Raw genomic sequence first — 18,670 nt, 5'->3', positions numbered from 1 at the left:
CTGGCGTAGGCGGATGGGGAAGGTGTTCCAGGTTTTTACAGGGAAGTGAGAGAACGATCTGCCGCCGGCGGTCGCTCGACGGATGCGGAGGACGGTGGCGAGGGCGAGGTTAGCGGAGCGAAGCTGGCGGTTTGGGGTGTAGAAGGTGAGTTGTTTGTTGAGGTACGCTGGTCCAGTGTTGTGGAGAGCATTGTGATCGTGGGTGAGGAGCTTGAAGGTGATCCTCTTGTTGACGGGGAGCCAGTGTAGGTCTTTCAGGTGGGCTGTGATAGGGCTGAGGCGGGGGATGTCGAGGATGAGGCGTGCAGAGGCGTTCTGTATGCGTTGTAGTAGTTTCTGGAGTTTGGCTGATGTTCCTGCGTAGAGAGCGTTGCCGTAGTCCAGTCTGCTGCTGAGGAGGGCCTGGGTGACTGTCCTTCTGGTACCGGTGGAGATCCATCTGTAGATCTTGCAGAGCATGCGGAGGGTGTTGAAGCAGGAGGAGGAGACGGCGTTCACTTGCTGGGTCATTGACAGTGCGGCGTCCAGGATGACTCCCAGGTTGCGTGCGTGGTTAGTGGGCGTCGGCGCAGCTCCCAGTGCGGCCGGCCACCTTGAGTCATCCCAAGCGGAGGGGGTGGATCCGATGATGAAGACCTGCGTCTTGTCCGAGTTCAGTTTCAGGCGGCTGATCGTCATCCATTCGGCGATGGCCTTCATTCCTTCGTGGAGGTTGGATTTGGTGGTGGTGGGGGCCTTGGTGAGGGAGAGGATCAGCTGCGTGTCGCCGGTGTATGAGATGATGTTGAGGTTGTGCGATCTAGCAATGTTGGCGAGTGGTGCCATGTAGATGTTGAAGAGTGTCGGGCTGAGGGGCGATCCTTGGGGTACGCCGCAGATGATCTTGGTGTCTTTAGAGTGGAAAGGGGGAGGCGGACACTCTGGGTTCTGCCGGTGAGGAAGGAGGCGGTCCAGTCCAGTGCTTTGTCGCGGATCCCTGCGTTGTGGAGGCGCGGGCGTGTGGAGAGTTAAGGGAGACCCTTAATGGGGCTATTTTTGATCTTGGCAGACCAGAAAGGGTAGCACATCCATAGTCCAAACTGGGGATCACTAGGGTTCGGACGACAGACTTGAAGTCGTTGTGAGGGAGGAAGGGTTTACATTTTCTTAAAATGTTCATTTAGAGGTTTGCTGTTTTAGTGGCAGCCCTAATGTGCTTCTGCATATTAAGGCTTGTGTCAAGAGTTATTCCCAGTGATCTTGCTGAATTGATAATTTGTGGGGCGCAATTGAACACTGTTAGTTGTTTCATCCATTCGTTGATGATGGGTGATTGATTAGGTGGTACGATTAGGAGGAATTCGGTTTTTAGAGTGTTAAGTTTGAGGTGGTTGCACGACAGCCAATTTTCGATATGGAGAGCGAAGTTGAGGGATCGGATATCTTTAGGGCAGGAGACTTTCAGGTGAAGTTGGATATCATCAGTGTACAAGTGATGTGGTTGTTTAATGAAAATAGGATTTCCGTTAGTTGCTCCATGAACAAATTCAAGAGAGTGGGTGGGAGAGAAGAACCTTGTGGGACCCCTACGATGACTGGAGTGATCTTGCCAACACCCTTCCCCTAGAGTTAACCCCAGAATGTCCTCCCATATTGAGTGACCGACGCTAATTAGCAGATTTCCAAGATGAGATGATTTTCTCACTGTGCACTTGGACTTGTAAAATGGCTCAGCCTCTTTATCTTCCCAGCTCGATCCCAAGCCCAGCGAGAGGAAAAGCAAAGTAAACAAACCTCGGTTTACAGGGGCTGCCACAGAGCAGGGGGCTGGTTACACTTTACCCAGGCCTGAACCTTGCTACCGGGGGTCAGGGTTCCAGCGGGACGGAAATGTGCACCGCCAGAGCTGTTGTAGTTCCCCCGGTAGCATGTGTCGCAGCCAAGACCCAAAACGTAAGCATGTTTTAAGGTTAAAAAAATTCTGGCTGCGTGTTTTCTTTCGTCTCCAGTTTCCCTGATCTAGCAGTTTACAGCAGAGGAATGTTTATTTTTGAGTGGAATTTAAACGTAGGTTTAAAATGTTGAATGTTAATTCAATCATGTGTACACGAGTCTCGTATTTATTTTCTTTAAATGTATGTAGTACCAGTGATGAGGGATACTTCATTTTTTTACAGACCTCCCATGTTTTCAAACTTAATAGGAGTACTACGTAATCAAACATAGGGCTACAGTTTTATGGTATTTTTAACATTTCCGTCTATATTTATACATATTTTTTTTGCGCTGTCTTGTTGGTATTTATACATATTTAGTTTGTGTTTTGAGAGTAAATGAAGTCATAAAATTGTATATTTTCCCATTTATTTAACTTTTAGATCTGCATTCATATGCGGATACCTGTCACGTTTTAGCAAATTAAGCAGCTACATATGAGAAAACACTACACCCATATGTACATATTAGCGTTATATTCCATATATATGTTAACATATGCCTGTATTTAAGGACATTTTATCCTGTTTTTCTGCTTTTAAAAATAACTACAGACAGGAAACACATTATTTTCTGTCTGCTTTCAAATGTAAAAATCCATATAAACTGGAAACTGGGAGCCTTAGTCATACATGACATTGTCATAGGAAATGTTGTCAATGACATCATAAAATTACATGAAATGAATTAAATGTATACCAATAATACCAAACCTCACTAAATGTACGACCTGCAATTACAGTGATTATCTATTACATGCAGGTGCCTGTTTTATGGTTGGCTATAGAGCTCTGCTTTTTGCAGAATGGCTCCTCGTCTCAAATTAAGAGGCAGTGGGAGGGCCCGTAGTGGTTGGAGGGTTTCCTGCAACTTCTTATGCTAGCAAGAGGTGCTCATCACACAGCTGACCTCTTAATAGAGTGTTGTTTTGCGGTCTCGTTCAGCATTCCTGACTTGGTATTGACAGTTTGATGTGTTGGCATGTCTGTTGGTGGAGAGTGCACAGTGGTAGACCGTGTCTAATTTGTGCGGAAGGGCACAGTTGTCAAAAATACCATTTCTAATGACTATTAGCAACAGCTGTTATTAGAAACTAATTTATTCACTTTACCAACTTCAAAAATATTGAAGGCTCAATTGCCCTTGCTGGGATTCAGATTCAACCTGCAGCTAACAGCAGAGCCAACAATGAGCATTTATTCACTCTGCCATCTTCCCATTGAACTAAACTCATGTATAACTTTCAGTCAGTTCTGCTTTTTTCATTCAACTGTTCTCTGCATGCTGGGACTTGTAGTGTTATGGTTTGTTTTCCATTATAAGCATAGACCTGCTAATCTCTGCATGTCGGCTGAAGAGGAAACACGTACCAAAGTAACGTGGGTAGGGCAGTTCAACAGCTATTGGTGGAAGCTTGAGCCGGCTACGATTTATTTGATGGTGAAATGTTATGTTAATGGCTTTTTTTAACTTTCTTCCTAATTTGAATGTGGTTCATTGGGGTTGTCCACGTTCAGAACATTCGAAAAGCCTGGGCTTTAATAAACGCTGCATAGTGAGTTTTGAAGAAAATACTCATCGCAGTGGTCATCTTATCTGGATCCATTGGATACTGCTGGACCACTTAGTGGACACCAAAGTTCACTGTGCTGCAGGAACTCTAGCTGCACGAATGACGAAAAATGTATCTCCGGTTGCTTGTATTTCTGCTAAGAGAGGAAGTGGCGTAGCAGGTCAAGCAATGGTGGTACTCTTGCATTTGCATATGTTTGTTACTTGTCTGTAATGGTACTATAAGCAACAAAACGATGACAGGCAATAATATCCGGAGTAATTACCTGTTGCTGACATTAATTCAAGCATTTCCATCTCTTAGTTGTTGTTTTCCTCATTTACTCATATCAGGTTTTAGTTTTTTTAGCCATTTTGTTTATGTCAGACCTCACTCTCTTTGTCCATGTCAGGTGTTGGGTTCTTCGCTTTTGTCAGACCTCACTCGTGGCTCCTGCCAGGCTTCATTGTCTTTTTTTTTTTTTTATGTCAGGCTTCCCCTCTTTGTTTACCTTAGGCATCACACTCTCATGCTCTGCTTCGGGCCTTTTGGTATTTCTTGCCAGAACCTGAACATGTATCTCCTGAAAAGACTCGTAAACAAAGTTAGTGACAAGAGTTGCCATCATTTTTCACAGGGCTAGCAAAAATGATTCATGAATAGACTTGCACACATTGCTCATGTGTAAAACCTGCACATATTTGTCATGGCTGGAGCTGACACGCTCTTTTAAATAGTATTCTCCTGTAACAGGACTGCATAATGAACAGAAGCAGCATTATGAGAGCTACGCTTCAAAGCTTCTGAGATGTGTTATGTCAGCCCTTATGAGGATTCGCTAGTGATGTGCTTGTCTCTCGGCACACTCAATTCCTGTGGATCAGTGGCTAAATGAAAAAGTATTAAAATGTTTCATTTATGCAAAATAATTAAAATGTTTGATATAACTGCTTGCATTTGAAGAAAGTTGCACCTTTCTGCTTAAAACGGCAGTGCAAGAATTTGAACTAGCAACTCACAGATGCGGTTTCTGTCCAAAGTGCCTCCTAATGAGGCTGCAAGGAGCTTGGTCCTGTTTGTTCTAAATGGCGCAACATCCCGAAAATACCATGGCCTCGCGTCACAAACTGTGCCTGACTCAGGACAATATAACATGAAAGTAAGTCAGTTTATTTGGTAACATAACCAACATTTCTGACAGTATAGGGCATCATTTAAGACTTAAAAGACTTTAATAAGACATGAGAAATGTCTCATTTACGAAGGGCGTTCGCCAATGACATTCTTAAGAAAACTTCATCGAGTTTAAAAATGTCAGAAGACTGCCATTTCTGCCTTAACACATTTTAAGATCATCTTAACCCAGGGCAAGGGTTAGGAAATCAGGTCATCTGTCCTGAGTTGAGATAATTTCTTTTTTTTTTTTCTTTTAGGTGAGGGAACCACTTTTCCAGCGCCATTTATTTTTTCTCTGCAGACATACACTGTGACACTTGCAATTTTCAGCTTTTCTTGCTTTCTTTGTAAGGCCCCGAATACGAAGAGAAGGTAATTTACTTATTAAACTGTCTGCTCCCATAACCATATTAACCAGTGGGCCCAGGTTAAGTCTGACACATGCCTGACCTCATAAACATGAGCGGCTTGCCTTGCTAGTGGTGCTGGCGCGAAGGCTTCTGGGACCTCATGAGACGGCAGCTGTTTTACGCAGGGCCGTTTAGAAGACGTCACCGACGCCTGTCATGGCAGCCGCACGCGCACGTTAACGCACGGGCACGTATGTGACAATGACCTGCGCGGTCTGGTTGCCATAAGCCTCCATACGGTGAGATGCATAGATTACCCGGGGAGGCATGATTGCCAGGACTCCGAAGCAATAACTGAAGATGACAGCGTTTGAGACGGGTGGGTGGTCCGAATCTGCCGCGTTGATCTCTGTTTACAAACACGGCCCGGGGCCGTCTGGGCTGGCGCTTATCGTTGCAGAGGCGGGCGGGCGGGCGGCCTATCGTTGAGTGAGTGAAATAAAATCGGTGCAGGGATATTGTGCGAGCGGGGAGCCAGCCCACAGGCCGAGGAGCAGCTGCTAGGAAGGCCTCTTCACAGTCGGTGGCAAAATACTTTAGAGCACATTCAGAGGGTTCGCTCTGGTAAACTGCGTCAAGGACTGCAGTGATTTGCAACTGTAAATACAAAGTTGGAGCCCACTAATATTGGCGTTGCCCGGAGCTGTGGCCTACCTGGGCTCACCCCAGCCTTTGAAGCCAATAATGGTTCACTGTGGTGCCGAAGTAACTGTTCGAATGTGTTTTCTGTAGAACAAAACCAAACCAGGTTTGCTGAAAACATAAGTAGTTTGTGTATATTTCTTGCCACTTACATTCCCCTTGGTTGTGACTTACCTTAGCCTACAAGTTCCAAATCATTGCATCGAGTTGGGTAAAAACGTGAACGATCATCAACCGTTTCTAGTGAATAAAAAAACAAATGACATGAGACGATACAGTCATTTTATACAGATCCACGATCTAACTCGACACACCACTGTCACGTAACATGCATATTTGTAAAGTTCACATTCTCCCAGGTGTTGCTGTCTTGTGGCTGTTAAAAGCAGTGGCGCAGACGTCAGGTGCGGTGACACCGGGGGCTTATTGAACCCTGATAGTTACCCAGCTCAATAATAACCATTTCAACAGCATAGGATAAGACTGAGCGGACAACAGTGGTGTAAACATTAGGCAATGTGGTCAAATGGAGGCTGCTGCAGTGGGTACAGTAGTATTCTGTACCACCAAATCTGGCTACTTAGTGCAAAATTAAATGGGTGAGAAGATGCATGAATGCGTCAGGACTTGGTTGTGTCGTGACCTTTAGAACTTTGGAACCTTTGTTCAAATTGCGGCTTTCCCATTTGACCAAATTGTGTGATGTGTAACAAATAACTTTATTTCTCATGACGTGTTTTCTTATCTGATAGGCGGTAAGACTTCCTCTAAACAAGGTAGAACCAGAATGGGACTCTGTCTCAGACAGGAAGAGGTATATGAAAAGTAGTCATAATGTTGAATGCTGACTACACTGCCCTTGGGCCTACTCCGGGTAAAGGCCGGTATGTCTTAATACATTCAAGCAATAAACCTGCCACTCTGCTCATTTACAACCAAAGGGTGCTTTGATTCAAAACAGCATACCCAATTTGGCAAAGCAGTGCTCCAAAAAGCCCCCCTCTTTAGAGAAAATGTTCGTGTTCTGTATTAAGTAATAAAGGCAAACATAACCCCTGGGGCTCCTAAAAGTTACCTTGCATCTTCTTAAACTCCACAGTATACTATGTGGATATTATAAATTACGCACCATTCCAGAAAACTGTCCAAGCTGTCCAACCTTCCTTGGAATTTCCTCTGTGTAATTATGTTTAATGTGTTAATAAAGTTCGCTTTGAACTGCACTAGGGCAAATGGTCTCCCAGGACCCAGAGCAGGGCCCAGTATGCTCGCCATATGTGAAGTTTAAGGGAGACTTCCAGTTAGTCAGGCCGCAGAACGGCCCATTGGAACGAACCGTGTCCTCCTCCCCAGGTTAGAATTCTAAGTGGTTCAAGGCCAGGCAGGAATGCGTTGCTGAAATCACATGTTTCACGAGTTATGTCACTGGGGGAAACGACGGGCGGCTGGGGGAGCGGAGAGAGGCAGGGCCACGTTAATCTTAAAGACAACTACAACAGCCGCACATGGACTGCCAATTGTTCAGGCAAATGCATTATTCCAAGGCCGAAGAGCTGTACACCACCGTGAAAAATGGGCAAAAAATCACAAACATAAGCACTGTCTCTTCGTTTCGGTCTTTCTTAAGGTGCTGTAATTATATTAATAATAACAATACTAATAAGTATTATTCAAATAAATTAAACTTCTTCTATTAGCATTAAGTGGTTGAAATGCTTTGTTGAGGACTCAGGCGTGTGACCTGTAACAGAACAAGCTATTCTACTGCTAACAAACGAAATAAGTGTCAAGCCACGTTTCTTGCCCTAACTCAAGAAGTCTCTTCAGTGTTTCCAGTGAGTGACTTATTACGCCAGTTTTCGCTCTCAGATTGGCGCGACTATATAGGCCATGAGGAGGTATGGCGCAAGTCAGTATGGGGGCACTAGAAATCTCCTGTTGATGCTGGAAAAAGTAAAGATAAAGGTGGTTAGTATGACCAATTCACACATCACTTTCAGTAATGCATGAGACGGAAGGGACCACTCCATACACCACCGCTGTATCTATGAGAATTGTATAGCGTGAAGCCCAAACCATGCTTGCTTAGTCCTAGCCAATGCAGTATCACACTTAAGACATTTATTGGGTTATATCCTACACATACTCAGATCAAACTGTCGAAGTGAGGTCGAACTCTACATCTCCCGAGAATATTATGCATTGTTCTAACTTGGCATTCTATGTTTATATGTTTTGTATATTTTCAAATATAGTTATATCCCTTGAAATAAAAAAAAAACCACTTTCATAGCTTGATATCTCCAGCTAGGCAATATTTAATGCAGATGACAGGAACAGCAAGCGATGGGCTTGTGGGTCTTGGATTGTACCCGTTTTAAGGTAGCAAATGCTGTGGAATTGCAGCTCAAATTATCTGTTAGAAAAATGCAAAGGTCAAACAATGCAGTAACCAACTTAGTTGTTGTGCTATTGGTTCCCTTTCATTAAAGATGCCGTAGAAAATTTAAATGTGCTGGAGCAGTCTGCTAAAGTTGCCTTTTTGGAAATTGTTGGTGTTCCATCGCCTCTCTGCTGCTGCTTGAGCTGAGCAGCCAAAACCTCTGACGTGACATATGCGGGCTTGTGGGGCCAAGTGGCGCCGCTTGCTAGACTTCATGGTGGTGGACAGGAGTGGGGCACAAGTTGGATGCATCCCAGCTGCTGCAGCAAACAGGTGGAGCATGCTTCCTTTCATGCAGCATGGCGATGTTGAGATTCCTGTTGCTCATATTCTCAGAGCAGCCCAATAAATGACCACATTTGTCCTCGTACAATGGGTTGAGGGGAGATAAAGTTTAACTGTTGAAGTTAGCTTCCTCATGCGCGTGTGCCCAGGGGACCCAAAAATACAGCAGACGATTTAGCTCTCCCACCGCGATAACCCTCCAGTGTGCAAACAGGATACCTGCTGTGGAGTTTGTGTAATTTGACACAGCATAATATTCTAAGACAAATTTACATGGGTAGCATGGTTTGACTTCGGCCTGTGAATGAGTGAGATTTCTGTTCTAGTGTAACACTTTTTACAGCAGAGTGCCACAAGCAACCGCGTTGGGAGTAAAAAATAAAAATAAATGCCCATTTAATGCTTCGAGATGAGGACCACTTCCTGGGCCATCAGGAATGAGGTACAAAATGTATCTGCCATGATGTGGCTCAAAGGGCCATGAGGCTTGGAAAAAGAAAGAAAAATGTGTCTCCTTGACTGCTTTCTGGGTCACAAGTTCTACTGCGGAAAGGTTAGAAGGAGAACCTTTTTATTATAAAATGGCAGGTTGTTGGTACTGTTTACTGCATTATTCTAAGGTAGTTCTCCTTTATGGGATATCTAACATGTTTAATAGAAATATCCGAGAGGAGTGTTTGTTTGCATAGAGATTTTGTTGTTGTTGGGAGTTACACTTTAAAACAGGTCTATATATTGTAGAAACAGAAAACCAATAGCATGTGATTTATGGAAGATGCCACATTGTGCCATATCATTTAATTTATTTAGGCGCACCAGTTTATGGCTGCTGGAGGACACTTTGCAGTTTTGAAGATGTAGTAAGTATAAGTATGGGAATTAAATCAACTGGATGATTTGATTTTTTGGTGCCGTGTGGGTTTAAAAGTTAGAAGATGATTTGGTTTTGCCCTTCATTGACGTATGCCTCCCGACATGATCTTTGTACCATCATGGATCTGGCTTCATTTTTCTTCCTTGTATTCTTAGTTTAGCAGACTGTATCGGAGCATTGCGGATGGACCTGAGGATTTTGGTGGGAAGATGCAAATCTTTGCTTACGTCTTGTCCTCCAAATACTTGAAAGCAGTATTTGAAATTAACAAATTATATAAGATCTCATGGATAGGCTCATATGCCAGAAAAAAGTCATCCTGATTTGACTGGTTAATAACCCGCAAATGCAAGAGTGCTGCTTCCAATAACTGGCTGCTCTGTCTTCAAGTGCTCCAGGTTCTAACTCCTCTGTACCTTGCCCATCTCCAACCATGTACTCTGTCTTTTGTTTGCACATGTGACCAGGTCTGTTTGGGGAGTTTCTGATAAGGTGACTTGCTGTAATTGTTCGCCTCTGTGGTTCAGAGAAAGCCATGCTGTGTGGTCCAGTAATTTGCTTTCTTGAGGCAAGCACATTGTTTACATTGCTGATGCAATGAAACATGATTGAGATGGCGGAGACCCCACACAAATATACTACTGTTGAGAACTACATGAAACCTTAAACGGATTGTTTTTCGCTGTACCTGCTGTGTATGTAGAGCATTGAGTGCTGATAGAGGTACGCCAGGATACAGTGAAAGCAGGGTAGCCTGTACATGTTTATAGGTGTCTTGATTTGTATAGTATGAACCAACCTGGGAAAGAACAGATGACTGGAATCACAGGAATTCTCTTGCAGTGGAGTGGAGATGATAAACATCCTGTATAAACCCTAAGGATGGAAGTGGGGTTCGGCGTGGTGCATTGTACGGAATTGGGGGTTGTTATTGGTAAATGAGGTGCTCTTTTAAGAGGTTGGTCTTACAGTCTTTCCTGAACTATAGGAGTGATGGGACAAGATGAATTTTGCCTGGTCACCTCCTCTAGAACTGGACGAGATTTCATTTTCACCGTTCTTGTTGCGAGGAAGTCATTCCCTGCTTTGAAGGAAAGTACGTTCCTCCCTTGCCTTTAACAACACACTCCATTTTAGTCTCACAAATGGTCTTCCGTTCGGGGTCCCTTCGTCAGCGGAATGTTTGCTGTTCCCATAAGGCTTTAGCAACTCTTCTAAAGCGCATCTCCTACTGGGTGTGACTTTTTTTTAGCCACTTCCGGGTTAAATATGGGGACCAGGGACCTTTGCCTGTACCTGTATTTATAGAAGTTTTTTATTTTAAGTGGGCTGTTTTGGACTGAATGTTCAATAAAAAACACAAAGACCCAGTCCTGTGAGCCTCCGGCACACCTCTTGGCCATTCCCACTTAAATAGAACACTGTGCTAAAACAAGCGACTAAGGGTGCAGTGGTAGCTGAAGAAACAATGTGAACAAAAGATAGATAAATGCTGTACTTGTACATATGGATTTGTCTTGCTCGTTCTTTTTTTCTGTCTCTACCTATATACATTTATGTACTATGAGCATATTGTTTTTTCAATGTGTTTCATTCAACAAAAAACAGTATTGCCTCCTAAATGGCCAACCTAGTGGAAATTGCACTTAGCCAAACAGACATGTATTTTCTCAGATTATGTTGGCAGAACATAGGATTTTGGATATATAATCAAATTAATTGGGGAAAATCCATTTTATTCCTGCTGCATTTTGGAAATTGTTTTGGGTTTCTAGTGACTTATATTTGTCCCAGCTGGTATTTTTTTACCCGTGGAGTGTACAGAAAAAACCTTATATCACAGCTATATGCAATGACAACTGTTTGTCACTCGTCCACCGGAATTTCCATCAGGTTATGCAGTATGAAGAGACGATTTTGCATACTATGTTTAGAATTTGTATTCGCTTTGTTCTACAATAATGTGGGTCCTAAATAAACTATCTATTTAATTGCATGTCCAAGGTTTATCTCTGCTGTTGAGGTTCATTCTTCCTCAATGGGTGAATCACCAGCGTTCTTAAATGTAGCATTGATTGACAAGAAATGTAGCTACTTTGCTCCTTGTAAGCATGGCAGACAACATTCCTGCACTCATGTGGTTTCTGCTACTCCAGTCGAAAGATTCAGCCGAAAAAACACTAACTTGAATCATGGGTCTTCCTGTTTTCATACATTTCAGCTGTCTTACTCGACCGAAATGTACCATGAATCGTTGCTGTTTCGCCAGTCCTATTGGCTGAATCGCTTGACCCATGACTCATTCAGGGAATACTTTTGACTGGACCATTACGGGATCTAAAATGGGGAATGAGTTGCGTTCTGCTTGGAGTGTGGGAGGAATCTGCAAAGGATTCTGCCCAATGAACCTACAAACAGGGCAGAAAAACAAGCAAGCAGAAATGGCAAAACAGAGGGCAGAAAAACGAATAGAAAAGGCAAAACAGAGGGCAGAAAATAAGCAGAAAAGATAAAACAGAGGGTTGCAACACGAGCAGAGAAAGGCAGAGCAGGAGAGGGCAAAACAAAGGGCAGAAAAACAACAAGCAGAAAAGCAAAACTGGACTCAAGCAAAGACAGATGATCAGAGGAGGCACAAACAGAGGGCAGGAGGTAGACAGGCAGTAGAGGGTAGCTGACTGCGGGGAAGCTGGGCAGGAGAACTGTCGCAGGGGGAGCTGGCACAAGGACCTGCTCAATGTAGGAGGTACCGGTAGTCGACATTGGGGCACAGGTGTTCATATTGAAACGTAGCCTTTTAAAATAAACCCTTTAAACACAGATCGGTGCCTAAGGATTCACAGGCTCTGAACTTTTCAAAAATATTCTCACATTGCACTTATTGATTTTTCTGCACATTTTACACTAAAATCCTGTACAACGAGTACACCAAAAAACACAGCAGTGGATGGTAACAGAATGCCTGATTTTGGGAGAGAGGGTTTCGAGTGAAATATGACAAGACTGGTACATCAGGTATTAAACATTCAAATGTAGCTATTGTTCATGATCTCTGAGTGTTATACAGACATGTAAACTATTTTCGTGTAATAATCTTTACAATAAAGTTAATTTCACTAGGAATGTTTAAAAAATAAAAAACAATCTTTTATCTCCTTGTCTGCAGGACCACCACAAATTGCAGACAAAGTGATCCACCGACAATCTGTTAGACTAGGAAGAACCATTAAGCTACTGTGCCCCGTCATTGGGGACCCGCCTCCTCTTACCATGTGGATGAAAGGTGGACGGAACATCCACAGTGGCTGGACCAGGTTCCGCGTCCTCCAGCAGGGTCTGAAGATTAAGGAAGTTGAGAGCGAAGACGCAGGGACCTACATCTGTAAAGCCACCAATGGCTTTGGGAGTGTCAACGTGAATTACACCCTAATCGTTATTGGTGAGTTAAAAGCAGTTCTGCTTCATATGGTCCTAGACATAAATGTATGTTGCTTTTCATTGTATAGAGATGTTGGAGCATATAGTGTTGGCCATCATTAACCTCCATATTCTGCTGGAGTTATTGGTGATATATCATCAACATATATTACAATATTGCCTGGTTCGTTACATTTCTGTTCCCAACAATTGTTACTGATTTCTCCATAATTGATATAACTCACAAATGGTTGACTGTTAAAAACAAAGTGCCTCTTCGCTTCCCGCTTGGTTTGCTTTATCCTTCAGGTATCGAGTCTCCTGCATAAAGTTTCATGTTTCGTGCAAATAGTTACTTTAAGGACTAAGCATACCTCCCGAAATAGCCAATTACTGCAAGTAAGAGATACTTGCAGCCAACCAATTTAAAAACTTTTCAGCACATTTTAAAACCCATCAGCTCTCTAATATAAGAATAACATTTTACTTACTTGTGTACTTATTTATGTTTCTAAAGCATGTGTCCTTAAGCTTGAAATTATACCGCAAGTGTCTCAAACCCATTTACAGCAAGAATAACCATATCTTGAGTAAGGGTGGGCGTAGTTCGCGAAGTAGCACTTCGCGAAGCTACGCAAAGTGAAGTTCGCACTACGCGAGCTACGCGTAGCACTTCGCGAACTGCGTAGTAACATGTTCGCACTGTGCAAGATGTTGTTTTCAATGATTGCACAGTGCGGACAAGCAACCGGCACTGTGCAATCATTGAAAATGGCATCTTGCACAGTGCGAGCTGTAGTTTTCTGCTGCTCGAGTAGATTTTTACTCGAGCGGCAGCTTTCTCAACGCGAACTGGTAGTTTCTCATCGCGAGCAGTCGCGAGCATACGCGACCCCTCGCAATGAGAAACCTGACCTCCTCGCGTTGGGAATCTCGCCGGGAGGTTTATTTTCCATGCTCGCGATCGCGAACAAGGAAAAAGTCTCGCCAGGATGTCATTTTGCTTGCTCGCGGTCGCCAACTTGACGTTGAGGACCGCGAGCAAGCAAAAAATGACCGCAACACTACGCTACGCGTGTTCGCACTGTGCTACGTGCAGTTCGCGTAGTGCGAAGTAGCGCGAACTTCGCAAACTACGCGAGCGTAGCGTAGTGCTTCGCCCAGGCCTAATCTTGAGTTGTTTTCCTTGAAAGCATGTACTCCTTAACTACACGAAGATCAAAAGGCAGAGTTTCCCTAAGATTAGCTACTTGATAAGGAAAGGCAACCCGACTTACATTGACTTTCATTCTTCGACCAAGAATGAACAGATGGGCTCTTGTTTTGAAGATTTTTGAGAAATAGGCGCTCTTAAAAATAACATGTTTACAAACAGGCAACGCGTAGAGCTTCTTTCATTGTTCGGAAATAGAACTGGTCTTAGTCAGTTAAATCAAGAGGCAGGCGGTAGCATTTTGAACCTATTATTAAGACTTAAGTTCAAGACTTTGGCATGGTCCAAATGAGAGGCAACATCCGCTTGCGGAGTATTAAAATGTGATCTCACCAGTAGAAAATGAAGAATGATTTTCAGAACTTTGAGATAATAAAAGCATGATGACTAGACCTTAGCGATCTGGATTTTAAAGGATAAATCGTCATCAAAGCAGACCTACACATTTTCTTATAAATCTCTTTGGTGTGGGATAATATCCTAATTCTGGCTACCACAATGAGACCAGATAGGAGGGCCACCAAGAACCAGAACTTCATTTTTATTCCCTCAAGAATTTAAATTTAGGAAGTTGTGTCATCCAAACTGACACAGCCATGAGGCCACTGTGAACATTTCTGCTGGTCGTATCAGAGTTCCCAGTAATTTCGAGCTCATGCAAGTCAGATTGAAATATTGAATGAGTCTGGTCAAAGAAGCCACATAATGATTGAACAGGGTGGGATTTAGAACAGATCCTTGCAGCATATCACACATAAGCTTAAATTATCTGTCAACAGCAGTCAAGGGATAAGCCGTGTGCGCACTAGTAAGAAATCAACAATAGTTCAACAGTCATATGCGCTCAACTCTTAGAGGTCCACCGCCTAAAGACCACACTTATACAAAATGTATTCATAAACAGAGGAGCGTAAACAGTCTTCAAAAGTCATCAATCAATTATTATATTCAAAGATGAAATTCAGTCCACAAGCCAATAGTTTCCAAAGATGTTCCAATATTGAAGTCTTATTCGTAAAAAATGCATCAATCATGAGTTTCATAAGATTCTTTTCTGCAATTTCATTTTCTTCACAAATTTCGTAATAATTTCATCAATTCTTAACAGCCATCAATTCTTTACAGCAATCAATTCTTTACAGCCTACGCGTTTCGTCCTTCCCCAGGACTTCCTCAGGGCTGTAATAAAGCAAAAAACAAAATATAAATACTAATCAATATAATGTCCATAATGCAATCACAAAAGGCATCATTTACAACTCCATTATATGCAATCCTATGGCCTGCCTATCTCCATTCTACATTTCCGTCATACAGGATGGAAGCCACTTGACAAATCAGTGTTGCTGTTTGATTCATCGACATTAGAAATTCAATAACTGCTGTTATTTATCATTCATACATTATAAATCAACATCATTAAACATCACCTTGATGTACCACATTTTTATTGAAATGATCTTTCATAAGAGTTTCATTTCGTTCAAATATTTACCCCACTTTTGTTATCGTATATGGAATTTCCCATAGTATTCAACTGTATCTCATTGCAAGTGTTTACATAACTGCTTCATCTGGATCTAACAATTCTCATTCTCTCTCTATTCATTATTAGTTACCTTGCGAATTTGTCTACGCATATTATTCTGGATTCAATGTCCAAAATGTTGTTATTAATCTTCTTGACCTAGTGTAATAAACTTGATGCAAATATTTAAACTGGATGAGCCTGTAGCGTGTGGAGACAGCTGCGCCTCTGGGCTGGCTATCGCTTCGGCCCAATCGTCATCCGTCAATTCAGAGTACTGGGGGTGTGTGTCGTCAGTGTTTGATAAATTTGCCTAATTTTATGTAGTTCGAGGTCCCCTAATTAACAGATGGTCCTCCAATGGCTAAAACTCCGGGAGGGCTTCCATTTTACGGATCTTGGGGGAGAGTGCGTGTCGGAGCTGTAAAAATGTATAAGATTGTGACTTGTGGAGGCCGAAATCAGTTTGTAATTGTTGAACTGATTTTAACGTGGCACCCTTCATAACATCTCATAGGGTCGAGATCCCAACCAGGTCCCATCCCTGAAACCCTCTCAGTGCGGTAGCAGACCTGAGGCACGTACCCTGCCACAGGGGGGTTTGTTGAGCTAGTCTCCCTTTCCATCCCATCTGTCTGGTCTTAGTCCGCCACAACTGTATGACTTGTCTGCCGGCTGACGATAAATGATCTAGCCTCGTGTAGCTATATAATAAGTGGAGTAGGGGGACCTGTGCCATAGCGGCGTGTTCAATAGCATACGCCGGGTCCGTGGGAGAATTGTACCATAGTTCATTGATTACAAGAATGTGAGATGCAACATAATAGGAATAAATATCAGCTGCCGCGATCCCTCCTCAATACGTGGACTGTGTACAGGTGCGGAGCGCCACCCGAACAGTCCCACCACCCCATAGGAAGTTATTTTGAATAGCGTTCACTTGTGCAAACCAGGCACGAGGGATAGGGTACGGGAAATTTTGGAGGCGATATAAAATCCGAGGCAGGGACACCATCTTAAAAATGGCCGAACGCCCATAAAGGGACAAAGGGATAGCAGACCATACCGCCGTTTCGTTTTTGAGGCGAGCCAGTAATGAGGTGATATTATGTGCCCAAGAAATCTTGGGGCATGGGGAAATGTAAATCCCCTAATATTTGAACCCATCTGTGGCCCTGGAAAGCTGTGCAGCCCATGATTCACGGCCTTGATGTCCACACACTGGAAAGAGAATGGATTTAGCAGGATTAGTGTAAAGGCCAGTGGTGCCACCAAATACCCTAAGAATTTCCAGGATTCGAGGTCCAGAGTACCACGGGTCCGCCATAAAAAAGAGAGTGTCATCAGCGAATAAAGCTATACGGTCTGACCGTGAGCGGGACCAATCGAACCCCCTGAGCACCGGGTCGCTTCTGACCCAGGCCGCCAGGGGCTTGACTGCCAAAGCGAACAACAATGGAGAAAGTGGACAACCCTGGTGGGTACCCCTCTGGATCGGAAAAGGGCGTGAGCGGTGTACCGCAATTCGGACTGACGCCGTCAAATTCGTATACAACAGGCAGGGGGCAGATGCAGAAACAGCTGAGACATCAAGGAGAGTAATGACCCGGCGAGTGTGATTCGTGGTCCCCATACCGGGTATAAAGCCATATTTTCTTGGGGAAATAACCTTACCTTTATTTGACTCAAGTGTCTGCCCAATACTTTAGAATACATCTTCGTGTCACCATTGATCAGAGTAATCAGCCTGGACCCTGGCTCTTGCGGAGGTTTACCTTTTTTCAGGAACACAACTATATTTGCAGAGGGCAGGTTTTTTATGGCAACCTGAATTTTGCCCCCAGACAGAGAAGCGTCCAAGAAATCCCGATCTTCTGCACTCAATTTAGCAAATGGGATTGACTTCCCATGCTGCATTAAATCCCCATCTTCCTGCTCCTCTTCCTCTCTTTAGACCCTCCCATAACAACCCCGAAAACCTCATTTATCCCCTTTAAGTTAGTGCCAGGCCACCCTGTGAATCCCTCTGTGCGGTTAGCTCGCCTTGCATCGCTTTTTGTCTAGTATGAACGGCTAACAGGTGTCCCATTCGTTCGCTATACTCGTAACACTCCCTCGTCCAGACAAAGTATTTATCCGCCGCCTTTTTTGCCGATGTATCATTAATCACAGCTTTAGAACGTTACATTTTGTGTTGTGCCCTCTCAATGTTCTGCCCCTCAGATGCTGCATAAATGAATTGTGATTCGGCGTTCCCCAGACCCTTATACAGCTTCAGCAGCTGATGCTTCTCTTTTCTTTACTATTCAAGCTGAAGCTAAGCGTCTCCCCCGAACACCAGCCTTGAAAGCATCCCACACTACCCCAACTGGGGCACTCCCTTTGTTATCCTCCATAAATTCCAATTACTTATATGCCAGATATGTTTGCCGGTAAGTAGTGCCCGCTCAAAAGACCAATCCTGTGTGTTCTTGCCCAGTCCCATCACTGCTATCTCTAAGACCAGCGGGTTATGATCAGACATGACCCGAGGAAACTTTTAAATTTTACAACCTCGAAGCAGACTGTGTGAGAAAAAAAAAATAGTCCAGTCGAGTAGGTGATCTGTGTGGGGCGGAAAGGTAGGTAAAACCAGGGTCTGACATTTTGATCTTGTGCTAAGCATCAACCAGCCTATGATCCCATCCCAGGTAGGTCAGAGATCTAAATACTTTGGGTTTCCATCCACAGTAGGAGTTTATACCATCTTCCAGCAGCCCTCCTACTACATTGACATTAAAGTCACCACAAACTGTTATCGGGGTCGGCCAAAGTGCCAGTTTGGTATCCAGACACTCAAAGACTGCAGAGTCATCCGTGATCGACACATACACAGAGCACAACATAAATAACCCCCTGGAGTAGTGGCACTCTGTGATCACCAACCTTCCAGATTTATCAGGCAGAGAGCAATTAAACTTACATGCATTTTTTTGCACCATGATGGCCACGCCCTGTATGCTTGCCCCTTGGGTCATACACCCTACCAGTTGAAAGCCTAGTGATTCAAGCCGGTTCTTCCTTTCCCCCTTTATATGAATCTCCTATAGGCCGGGTATTAAGGCCCGTAATGCCTTTAAGTCTTGAGCCACTTTCCACCTCTTGCACCTATCATTC

The 18,670-nt window shown here is 43.7% G+C and overlaps 1 protein-coding gene across 5 annotated transcripts in view; it reads left to right on the top strand.

Annotated features, from left to right (window-relative positions):
- Positions 1 to 18,670, top strand: part of FGFRL1 (fibroblast growth factor receptor like 1) — a 352,764-nt gene that overhangs the window by 144,441 nt on the left and 189,653 nt on the right. For 4 of the 5 annotated variants that reach the window (XM_085642607.1, XM_085642608.1, XM_085642610.1 and 1 more), the window contains one exon: positions 12,523 to 12,795. In XM_085642607.1, coding sequence (XP_085498733.1) covers positions 12,523 to 12,795 — 273 coding nt within the window. Of the gene's footprint in view, positions 1 to 5,397; positions 5,432 to 12,522; positions 12,796 to 18,670 lie in introns of those variants that run through there. The other variant, XM_085642609.1, reaches the window with a different exon arrangement.

Source organism: Triturus cristatus, chromosome 2_2 (assembly GCF_964204655.1).
Source record: "Triturus cristatus chromosome 2_2, aTriCri1.1, whole genome shotgun sequence".
Lineage (NCBI taxonomy): Eukaryota > Metazoa > Chordata > Amphibia > Caudata > Salamandridae > Triturus > Triturus cristatus.
This window is presented reverse-complemented; position numbering and strand designations above follow the sequence as displayed.